General features: G+C 40.5%; 1 protein-coding gene across 2 annotated transcripts in view; it reads right to left on the reverse strand.

Annotated features, from left to right (window-relative positions):
* Positions 1 to 9,638: 9,638 nt before the first annotated feature.
* Positions 9,639 to 13,118, reverse strand: part of LOC143031768 (protein phosphatase methylesterase 1) — a 54,328-nt gene continuing 50,848 nt past the window's right edge. For both annotated transcript variants that reach the window (XM_076196018.1, XM_076196019.1), the window contains one exon: positions 9,639 to 11,265. In XM_076196018.1, coding sequence (XP_076052133.1) covers positions 11,172 to 11,265 — 94 coding nt within the window. In that variant the 3' untranslated portion in view covers positions 9,639 to 11,171. The remainder of the gene's footprint in view (positions 11,266 to 13,118) is intronic.

Here is a 13,118-nt window from a genome sequence, read left to right on the forward strand (position 1 = left end):
TTCTGAGTTTATTCCTAACCGGTTTCGCTTTATGCTTCTTCAGAAGAAGCATAGAGCGAAACCGGTGAGGAATAAACTCAGAAACTCGAAACTAGACCCGTGACTTCTTTTTCCACCTTCATCAACTTGTCACATTGTACCAGCATATACACAAAGATATACCTGGATGCATATACACACACATATATACATATGCGCCTAAAGGCCTTTTCCCTCTTATAAGGGAGATGGGCAATCAAGACAAGCACCCACTCTTTACCCATTTCCCTTTCTATCTTAGCTCTGTGTGGGTATGGGGTCATCCCTGACCCACGCCCACTGCCTGGGCCAGAAGCAATGCAGCAAGGCGCAGCACCTCCACAGTCGAAGCTTGTTTACCCTTTACCCCCAAAACTTCATTACATACAAGAATTCACAGAGCAGATAAGTCCCTTCGGGTTGCGTCAATTTATAATCCATTCACAGCCATTTTCCACTGAGACGTCTCTTGACCTCTTACTTCCTTACTCGACAGAAATTCCCCTTATGCCATAAAGTCCATTTCATCCCATATATTTCTTGACCTCTTACTTCCTTACTCGACAGAAATTCCCCTTATACCATAAAGTCCATTTCATCCCATATATTTCTTGACCTCTTACTTCCTTACTCGACAGAAATTCCTCTTATGCCACAAAGTCCATTTCATCCCATATATCCCCCCAGAACATTCTCGGTCTTCCCTTAATGTTCACTCCATCCACCTCTACCTTCCATACTCTTTTTCTCACTTTTCCTTCGCCCATGTTCTCCTCGTGCCTCATCTCTTTCTCCGCCTCAATCTATTTGCTATTCTATCTATTCTTGTCTTAAACATTTCATCTCGAACACCTTTCCTCCTCTCTGCCTCGCTTAGAGTTCCAAGCCTCTGCCAAGGGCGCAATCATCGCTTCACACAGTCTTCTGTTTGCCTTCATCCCTAGATACCAATATTTTATGAGACTTTTCATTTCCCGGTATATTCACTTGTTTTTACTCTATAATTTCCCTCCACTCCCACGAGCTACTCTAGTGGTCCGAGTTCCAATCCCGCCCAGGGTTGAAATAATTTCAGTATCGCTGCGCTGCGAGCTGGTACTCTAACTCTCATGGGCGGAGGTTGTGTGTGTGTGTGTGAGGTCACAGCATTACCCACAGATCGGTCATATATGAGCTCTCATCCGGGAGGGTGATAAATGTCGATCACGAGTCCAACAAGTGATCCAAGGTGAATCACTCCCCCTTTCCCTGATAAAGGACCCACAAGTATTTAATAATCTTCACTTTTTCCGGCCTCTTTTGCCGCCCTTCTTGTAAATCTCATCACCTTGCGTTTACTTACATTAACTTTCATATTTCTCTTGACCAAGCTCCGCCTCTAGCTGTCTTAGACCCTCCTCTGACCCTGCCGCAAGCACAAAATCACCCACAAACAACGACTGGCTCAACTTCCACTTCGTTCCATTCTCTCTAACCATCTCCAGTCAATGTATACATTGAACAGCCATAGCGACATAACACACCCCTGGCGCATCCCCACCCACTCTCGCCATTCCCGTCCACCAAACAAGCTCTACCACTCATGTAAAAACTTCTGACTGCCCTCAACAGCTTTACCCTATGCATCTGCAACACACACACACTACCTTCCTGTGCCGACCCTGCCATATACCTACCCCAGATTCATAAAAGCCCAAAAGACATCCTTACCTTTTGCCAAAAAACAAACAAACAAACTTGCATACCTGTCTTTACGAAAATCTGAACCGCGCATCCTCTTTCCTGATGTATACATATCTACTCGTATATGTATGTACACATGTCAACTTGTGTACACACACACACACACACAGACGAATGCACACGTTTGTAAATATAAACACTCACACAATTACTTTGCGGCTGGCTTGTCAGCGCGCACCCGGATTGTGCCATCGCTTTTTGCACAAGTAACGTGGCAGTGTGCAAGAGATAGGACTGTCAGGAAACAAGGCCTCTGATGGACTGAAGGGGGAGAGGGGTGGGGGGAGGGGGTGGGGGGAAGAGAAGGGTGGGAGAAGCGAAAGTATGCATCCCCTTCCTCTTCCTTCCCTAACGGAGTTCCTGCACACACACACACACACACACACACACACACACACACACACACACACACACACACACACACACACACACACACACACACACACACACACACACACACACACACACACACACACACACACACACACACACACACACACACACACACACACACACACACACACACACACACACACACGTACACACAGACTGGGCCATATTTGAGGGTAACAGTTACCGACCACCATTCAAACAATTGACCTAAGACCATGATGATGATGAATCACGTGACTTATGAAGAGATAGAGTGGTGGGAGATGGTTCACCATGGAGTATGTGTGGATGCCTAGCAATATCAGCAGATCGAGTGTTTTCCTCGATTCAGTCTCAAGACATGTTTGATTCAGTGCCATATATATGTATATATATCAACACTTTCTCTCGTAGCTTTTGCTCCTCCTCCTCCTCCTCCTCCTCCTCTTCCTCCTCCCGGTTTGATCCCCGCCCGAGGAGAAACTTCAAGGGGAGCGTTAACCCATTAAACTCCGATGACAAGATGTCTTGTCATTTGGTCAAATAAAACAAAAAATCATAAAACACCAAAATGTTTGATCAAACACCAGAAAAATATGACGTCAGTCCTCGCTTCGCTGCGAGCGAAGCGAGGACCGGCGTCATATTTTTCTGGTGTTTGATCAAACATTTTGGTGTTTTATGATTTTTTGTTTTATTTGACCAAATGACAAGACATCTTGTCATCGGATTTGAATGGGTTAATAAAAATCGCCTGACGTCAGGGACAGCTGGAACACCAGACTCCGGCGGAGGAAGCTTTCGGGAGGCAGATCCTGGAGCATCCAGGAAGGAGAATTCCCCTTATCGAAGTGTTGTAGCTTCCGAGTACAGCAAGCAACTATGTCAGGTGTCCCATACCACAAAATAACATAAATAACAAAATAACGATAACCGTAATTAATAACAACAGTAGCCGTAGTAGTCTATAAGATTATTATTATTTTTTTTTTTCTATTATTTCCCAACGTGAGAAAATGAACTCACTGGGGCACAGTCAGCCAGTCAGTCAGCCAACCAATCACGTGGCCGTTGTCATTTTAACATTGTATAGTTTGTCGTCTGTCTGTCCTGTCTGTCTGTCTGTCTGTCTGTCTGTCTGTCTGTCTGTAACGAGTCCCGCCACCGAGGCAACCGCTCCGCCCTCGGGAATCCGCGAAAAATCAAGACCACTTGGTCAAATTCATGTATGTGTATATTTACACATACACAATATACACAAACACATATATACATATTTATATACATATAGATACACATATATATATAGAAACACACACATACACAAACGATATATGGTTACCATAATGTACATATTTGCCTTCGATTGCACCCTCCACTTTACCACCCCATTCTTTTCAATGAAACTAATGTCGCTGTCGCCCCCCGCCCCCCTTTATCCAGACACCTCCCTCCCTCCCTCCCTCCCTCCCTCCGACGTCGGCGCGATGCCTCGGTGTCGGAATCCTGTGACGTCACGTCCTCGGGATGGCATGACGTCATATCCGGTCGGGCCACAGGCCGCGCCGCGGGAGAGTCCCGCGTTCGACCCCCACCCCCTTATTCTCTCTCTCTCTCTCTCTCTCTCTCCTCCCCCCTACGCCAGCAAACCATCGAGAAACGCCCTCCCTCCCTCTCCGCATACAAAGCGCCCTCCTGCTTTTCTCCCCTTAGCGCTCAATCAGAGCAGGTGGCGATGCGGAGAGGGTGTTTGGGGGGGGAGTGGGCGGCGCAGAGAGGGGGGGGGATCTGTCGGCGGCGTTGACGAGGTCTTCTTGGGGGGTTGCCCGCTAGGTCGTCCCTTCCCTCACTCTAGTCAACCAACCCTCTGCCACCCATGGGACGACCTGACCAACCAACCGTCCATCGCCGCTGTCTGCATCCCCTCCCCTCCCCCGTCGCCGTCGCCGTCACTAGGGGGCGTCCCCCGTCCCTCTCTTCGTCCTACCCGAGCCGACAGTACCCGCGACCCTGGTCTATACTCGAGGTATACACTCGTGGTCGAAACATCGTAGGTAGGTGGTGGGACTTCGTCATCAGGGGCCCCTCCTCCACTGGTCGCCCCCCCCTCCGGCGCCCATCATAGGTCCCCCCCCCCCACACACGCTTAGAGGCTACCACCACAATGGTGCGCTGCGCCCCCCCGGGGGAGCGCCCGTGGGAAGGCGGGGCCAGTTATCGCCCACATAGAGGTGAGAAGTGAAAGAATGAAATAATAACAATAACAAAGTGGATAACTGTTCAACTTTGAAACGCTGCTCAGTCGCAAATTAATATATATATATATATATATATATATATATATATATATATATATATATGTTTATATATATATATATATCTATGTATATATATATATATTTATATATATATATATATATATATATATATGTATATATAAATATAATACATAAATATTGCGACAACTGTGCATAAGGGAAGCAAGCATAGCTGTAGGGGCGGTATTTCTGTCTGTCTGTCTGTCTGTCTGACGGCCCAAGTGCTCTATATGTAGAAATGTCAATTATAATGGTAAATAAAAGGTATTTTTATCATAGCCACTTTCATTTCACTCGTCCTTTGACATCATTTCCTCAGTGCTAAATCTATGACGTCATTCAAATGACTCATCCATACAACCCTACTAGGCCACGTGAACGAAGGAACTGGGAGTGTGCCCACCACGCCATAGAGAGGGAAACCAGTGTCAAGCACATCCAATACCTAATATGGATACCCAGTTACGTGTTCATAGAAATGCACAACGGAAGAACAGTGAAGACATTTTGGACTGCAGTGGATGTCCAGCGTGTATTTTTCTAATGCATTACAGCAGTGGTTCGCCTTTTTCAGTGCACATACCCCTTGGTATATGAAAAAAAAATCTTGTACCCCCATCCAATATAAATACAATACAAACATACGAAAAGGATTGGCGATAGGAACCTTGCCTTGCTTTCTCATGGTTATTATACAGTACCATTACACTGCCTATCATGTCTCGTACCCACTGCAATACAGCTAACTATTGTGATCAATGCAATTCACGCACTGGTCTTATTAGTCACAGAAGGCCAAAACACAACAACTAAACTGTACACCTAATCACTGCAGAAGACAAAGAAATGAGATCCGTCGACACGACGGCTCAGTCCATCGTCTTCATCATTGTGATCAATACCGGCCATGAGTACAAACATATTCTTGATGTGTGTGTGTGTGTGTGTGTGTCCCATTCAATTCCGATGACAAGATGTCTTGTCATTTGGTCAAATAAAACAAAAAATCATAAAACACCAAAATGTTTGATCAAACACCAGAAAAATATGACGTCAGTCCTCGCTTCGCTCGCAGCGAAGCGAGGACTGACGTCATATGTTGTATTGATGGTATCCCTTGTAAAAAAAAATTGTAAAAATAATAAGTCTGTGTGTAAATAATTCAAAAGCTCGATGGAAGTATATTTGGGAACTGATACTCTATGACAACCAATTGCGTCATCAAAAGTGTAACTGGTTAAGTCACTGCCCATTTGTTACACATCTGCTAGGCTCGAGTCCTCAGCCCGACAGCGTGTCAGTTTCCGAATATGCTTCCATCAAGCTATTGTTAGTTTCGATCGTGCTTGCAAGGAATTCAAATGGAAAAAGTTAATGAGGTTGATAAGATGGAATATATATATATATATATATATATACACATATGTACAATAGAATAAATAAATCAATAAAATAAAACGAAGACAAATATAAATAAATTTAACAAAATAAATAGATAAATAAACTATAACAATTATCAAAAATATGGACACGTACAACTGAAGATCAAGACGTACTAAATGTAATCTAAATGAATAATTTGTAGAAAAGATCATCATGAATGAATATCTTCAAGTCTGAACTATAATCAGAAACGCTGGAAGCTTCAACTACATTATGGAACAATTCATATCTCATTCTAAAGACTATTTATGGTCCCATTGGTTGACTAATTCACCCCAATTTTTGGATAACTATCCACAGATGTTTTCTGTTGAATGAAGCTCATATGTCCCGATAAGCGCATCCGTACGGGCATCTGAAAATGCACGCAGTTCAGCATATAAACACATATGGGAAACACATGTCATCGAATTAATGTTCCTTTGCTATTTACGTTATCATGCACACTGCATTCATTTTTTGTAAATAACATATTCCTTGTTGGTAATCGCAATATAAGATGCCTTTCCGTACACCCTAAGTTTATAAAATGTGTAAATATTGGTGTTCTTACAGAAAATCATGTTACATCAAAATTACAATCTCATATTTCTCAGTATAAAAACATAACCGCCACCACCATGAATAAATTAATAGAGTTAAAGACAAGAAAAAAGAATGAACAATTTGACAGCTATTTCACACTCAATCCGATCGAATTGCAGATAATTATTATGAATTTACTTAGTATATCTATCTCAATATTTTGGACGAAAATTGACACTTGTCATATATACAAACAATTCGAAAATGTGAAATTTAATTATATTATATTTTTACTGCGTTTCTCCATAAATATACCCATTCTCATGTTTACATTTCAACATGGCCTACCCAGGATTCTGGAAAAATTAAAGGACTACTAATTTAACCCATTCAACTCCGATGACAAGATGTCTTGTCATTTGGTCAAATAAAACAAAAAATCATAAAACACCAAAATGTTTGATCAAACACCAGAAAAATATGACGTCAGTCCTCGCTTCGCTGCGAGCGAAGCGAGGATCGACGTCATATTTTTCTGGTGTTTGATCAAACATTTTGGTGTTTTATGATTTTTTGTTTTATTTGACCAAATGACAAGACATCTTGTCATCGGAGTTGAATGGGTTAAAATGTCACTTTACCAGAGTTCCTTGCGTCCAGTTGCAGTAATTGTAGTAGGTCAGCATGATGTTCACGGAAACGATGAAGTTTTGCATTGGAGAACTTGGAAAATATTGATTGTATTGACAAAGGAATCTCACTGGCTGAGCGGGTTAGGGCGTCGTTACTTGTGGCGTAGGTCGAAGGGATGGCGGTTCGAGTCCTGCCACCGGCGAAGATGAATCAAGGTTTGGTTAACTAAATTCCACACTACTAAGTCCTCAGTAAGGGGCACCGCCCTCGTCTTCCGATAGGGGGTGTGGGCTGGGGGTTGTTTGTGACGTTAAACCATGTCATGGGAATATAATAGTGCAATGTAAATCTTTCACATTCCAAATATACACAACAAATCACTATGGCGAATGTAGCCAATATGAATGTCGACTTTAGACTTCAGAAATAATTTAGTAACACACACATTTCTCATATCGAAACTACAAATACGAAAGAAATTTTTTTAAAAAGAAATTCAATGAAAATGCAAGGGACCAAAAGTTGTACAAATGATAGCATTTCCGAAGTACTGAAAATGTACTATCATGGTAAACATATAGTCTGAATAGTTTAGACCAAAGCTATACAATACTATGCGGTACAAAGGGCTTGCAGTTGTACTTCACACCTTTGATCAGCCCTAGCGAATTCTCTCAGCTACCATTAGAGTAATATTTTGCCTAGATCTCTAGTTAATTTTGCCAGGCTTATCTGTAAAAATTTCCGGTAATTTCCATAAGTATAATAAATGAAATTAGTAAAAGGTCTGGCGAATGGGGTTAAAGGTAATGATCTAAGGGTGTTGCTTCTTTTAAAACCCCTGAAAGCAATTACTGGATGAAACTTTTCATTTTACTTTGAATGCTGCTAGACTATTTTCTCTACCTTTATAGGACCCTTGCCACTTCAGGGATATATCATCTTCACTAATCCCTTTTGTTTTACTTACTTCCCAGGATCGTAATCAGGACTTCAAATCTTGTTTGCTAATTCGATCATAAGGGGTTTTATTTGTTTATGTTTTTCATGATATATAGGTATAATATTGTAAAGTTTATGATAACATTTTTGTTTTGTTTGATAAGACTAAGTCATTAGTATAATGATTGTCATTACTTTATCTTTGCACTTCTTGGGGGGGCTGATTGATTATCATTATTACAGTATTATTATTATCATTTATTTCTACATCCCCTAATAGGATTAATATTATTTCGCAAGCCAGCCTATTTTAGCTCTTGGCTTGCGAATTAATAACACACATTTTATTTTTTGTATTTAATATCCCTATTGCAGGAAGGATAAAGGGAAATATTTCATATTTTGTTGATTGTAACGCTAAATTCGTCGATTACAGTAAATATTCAGGGGTTGTTTGACCTTTTTTAATTCTTATTTTGTCAGCTTTGTGGGCGGTAACTCCGTCTCTGGGCATATGAACTTCTCTATGTGTGTGTATGACCCCTACCAAACTCCCACCCCCAGGCTGTTTTATTCATCCTCGAGTCTCTTGTTTGATAGTGGGAGTAAATAATTGTTGTTGCCTTAAGATTTACTGATTGGAAACTCAGTCTCACAGTGATCTCTCAGGAAAGTATTTCTGTATGTTGAATTTCTTTTATTGTAGTATACAGGGAAAAAGCAGTGCTCATTGGGTCCAGTCAGTCCCTAATTCTATTTTTTTGTATCATACCTAGCATCAAATTCATGTACAGTTCCAACTTAATCTATAGTCTTTATTTCCAATGGTCATATTTAGATTTGAACTCATGTATTGTTTGAGCTTGGGCTATATCCTCTGTGTGTATTTACCTAATTGTAGTATACAAGGAAGGAGCAATGCTTGTTGGATTCCATTTCCTATTCTCTAATTTTTTATCCAACCTAGCCTCATATTCACGTTCAGTTCCAACTTTATATCCTTGATTTCTAATCATCATATTTAGATTTGAACTTGTGTATTGTTTCAGTTTGGGACCGTTTCTATGCTACCTGCTTAAAGAGGTGAAGGTGGTGGTGGTATTTGAAGACGGACAGCACGGTAACGATTCTCACGAACGTCCGTCGTCCTGGAATTTCACTCGCTGGTCCAATCAAATGATGAAATGACTATACAGGATTGGATGATTTGGTTCACAAATGATTCGGCTTTTTTAATATATATATATATTTTTAATCTGACCTAGGAAAGACTTTTTAAATATATTTATTTATTTACTAATCTTATTTCATTTATTTTCTTATTATTATTATTTTTTAGTTTGAATTAGGAAAGACTGGTACAACTCCTCAGTAGCACATACATCTTGCATCTGCTGTGTGAGGTCAAACTTGCGGGTTTGCATTTCAGTCACAGGACGGAGGTCAAGGAGAGCATCTATTACGAGTATCGTTTCCAACAGCCAAAAACGAACTCCTTTTGCAAGGCACCGTTGGAACTCTGGACGAAGATGTCTGCGATATAAAAGCGAATCATCTTCTGCAGACTTCACTCCTGTTGGTACGGTTTGTTACGGTAAAGGATTAATTGTAAAAAAAAAAAAAAAAAAAAAAAAAAACTTTCAGATGAGGTGTTTATTTCCCAGTCTTTTTTTTTTTTTTATCATTTTAAAATATTAAAATCTTTGAAGCACAAATATGGATAACAAAGAACATCTAAGTCATCTCGGCTCGTAATTACCACGGCTTTGGGCACAGAGACGGGGGTTAGGGAGGTGATATACTTCGAGCCCAGCAAGAACATTACAATCCCTTTAAAGAAGATCAAATGCCCCTTGAAAGGGATTGAAACCTATTGACAGGGTTGGTATTCCACTGTACACGTTTCATTTATTCAAACTGTTGCAGATTCCCTTTACCTAGAGGCCATTTCGCTTACGATAAATCGTACGTCTACCACCAAGTCTTCAACAAACCATCCAAGTACGTTTACTTTTTCTAAATGTCTTTTGTCAGGTTTTGGTCACACTGTACGACAAAAAGATATTGGACTTCACAAGAAGTTGAACTCTAGTACCTCGGTCACCATTGAATTGAGTGAATCCACTACAGCTGGAGAAAATTATAATCTTTTTATGACACCTTGATTTGTCTGTGATCATTATTGTCCAAAATGTAAAAAAAAACATAATTGAAAATTCTTTCTCTTATACATATACATTGTACACATATGTACACATGAAAATTGTGATCGACAGCTACGTCGATCACGATTTTCATATGTGCATATGTGTACAATGTATGTATATGTGTAAGAGAAATAATTTTCAATCATGTTTTTCTTTACATTTTGGACAATAATGATCACAGACAAATCTAATGTGTGCACACACGTGCATTTAGGTACTGAAAGACTATTACTCCTCTCAACCAAACATCCTATACTTCTTCCATTATCTGGTGACCCATAGGATGTGGCCGGCAAAACCAGCAGCGTTGCCACGTCTAAACCATCTCCAAAGACAACAGGGTGGTGCTTGGTTGGCCTTCTCGTGTAAGAACCTATCCACCCTGTAGACGAATTCCCTCGTCTGGCTGTGCAGTACAACATAGATTGGAGCAGTGGCACGCTGAGGACCGTCCATGGTGACTGACAAAGGATGAATGAGTGACTCGCGCACCTGTGACTCAGCGACCTCATCCCCCCAACCCCACAGAAATTCCTAGATCAGGAGCCACAGCAACGTCGCCTGACCTGAGATGCCACATCGTTTAACAAGTCTCTTTTCTTTACAGGTATAACAATTACTCATATCACCTACCATTTAATGAAAAATATCAATATGCATTTAGAATATTCCATGTTAACCTACTCGGGGTAGTGGACAGCTTCCGGTACATGCTGAATGTTATGATTCAGTACGTGACAACAGTAGACACACCTTGTGGGTCACGAGATAATGGAAATAGTATAACAAGAGCTTGTTCCAGATAATGCCGAACCTCCTTTTTTCCGAGAGTCTTGTTACAGACAGACTGCTCATATCCTGGCCAGGGTGGTGATGAGAGATACGATGGATGTCCTGGTGCAAATGACGACATCCGACACCAGTCTAGGCTCCACTTCAGGGCGTAAACTAGGTAGTTACAGAGCAAGGTCTAAATATACAGGTCAGACCGTTTACATTCTTCTGCGCAGCTTCTGACGTCATTTGGCTGAGTCCATTTTCTCTTTGTGATACACTGAAGAAAACTGTGAAACGCCAAGGAAGACAGGAACTATAATATTTTATATATTATATATATATATTATATATCATATATTATATATTCATATATATAGACAGGAACTATAATATTTTATATATATTTATATATATATATTTGTCAGAATATAACTAATTGCGTGGAGCTGTGCGAGCGAAGGCGACGTCATTTTCGAACGACGGACCAGCTTCAACTGACAGCTATAGGACCCGCTAACCCCACTTTGAACAGCCAGGTGACGTTCACGGGCCCGCTGCGCCAACTCCCTCGAAATTCGGTCGGAAGTGGTTAGACCTTATATTCTTAGATCTTGTTACAGAGGAGCCGCACAAATACAGGACGCATCATACATAATATATGTTGTGATTTGTAGTTGATAAGTAAATACAATACTAAACTATATTAATCGCTTTATTATGAGTCAAATTCTCCTGCACAGCATCGGCTGCCATGTGTACGCTGCATCACAATATTCGCATTATAAAATATAAAGGCCCTGGTGTATTACTCATTCTCTTTTACTCGAGTTAAAATAAACACAGAAAATATGTTCAAACTAGTTCACAGAATCCGGGGGGTATCTCGTACAATAATACAAAAAAAAATAATAATAATAAAAAAAATAAAAAAAATCACCCAGTCATCTCATTCAGCTGACAGGAATTCTCTCTAGAGCCAAGGAATTAACCCGCAGAAGGCAGCCATTCTCTTCTTCCTCACTGCTCTCAGGGAACTTTAGTCCATGGAAGAACACCTATTGTTAAGCTGTTAACTCACAGATGGCTGTAAGTGTTCCTGTACTTTTATCTTTACCAGCTACAGAAAAATTCCCACCACATGCACACCCACCTGTTTAACAAGCAAAGAGGGGGGAATATTTGTCCGATAAATATAATAATTCGAAACATTTGTTATGATTTAATATTAGACTTACGAAGGGCTATAAAGATGGGTACGTGATATGCCACAATCATGTACAGTAGTTAAAGTGGGGAGACGGAAATATGTTTCAAGTTGCCGGATTTTGTTCAAGACACGTGAAATTCGTTAAATGGAGGTCCTTTAAGTCGAAGGCCAAGTGTATTTAAAGCGTAAAAGCTGATGCACGAGGTCACATCCATGGCCACGGCATGACTTTTGTAACAAAGGTACGAGAGTCGACAAACCAAAGGACGTACAACCGGATTCTTAACCTATTCAACTCCGATGACAAGATGTCTTGTCATTTGGTCAAATAAAACAAAAAATCATAATAAAACAACAAAATGTTTGATGATCAAACAGCACCAGAAAAATATGACGTCGTCAGTCCTCCTCCTCGAAGAGGAGGAGGACTGACGACGTCATATTTTTCTGGTGCTGTTTGATCATCAAACATTTTGTTGTTTTATTATGATTTTTTGTTTTATTTGACCAAATGACAAGACATCTTGTCATCGGAGTTGAATGGGTTAAGTTTATTGGTAGTTCTGTGGTATCCTTGTTTCAAACAAATGTTCACACGAGATGTAAGGTTTATTTCAATATTGTACAAATCATCAGGCATATTTGTATCAATCAGGGAACATACACAAATACATATACCAATGGTGTTTTCCCCCTTACAAGGTAGAAAAAAAAAAAAAAAAAAAATTACTCCCACCCATTCCATCCCAACATAATCCACTCCCATCCACCCCCTTCCCTCCCTCTTATCTTGGCTCCTCCTCTCCTGGTTGATAGGTCATCCCTGCATCTTGTGAGGGTACTTGAAATTCTATCTCATTAATCAATTATATCCTTATCAAGTTATATCCATATCAAGTTATCAGATATCTAATCTTTTGCAATGACTCACAG

The sequence above is a fragment of the Oratosquilla oratoria genome, chromosome 12, assembly GCF_046742065.1.
Source record: "Oratosquilla oratoria isolate Oo_2021 chromosome 12, ASM4674206v1, whole genome shotgun sequence".
Taxonomy (NCBI): Eukaryota; Metazoa; Arthropoda; class Malacostraca; order Stomatopoda; family Squillidae; genus Oratosquilla; species Oratosquilla oratoria.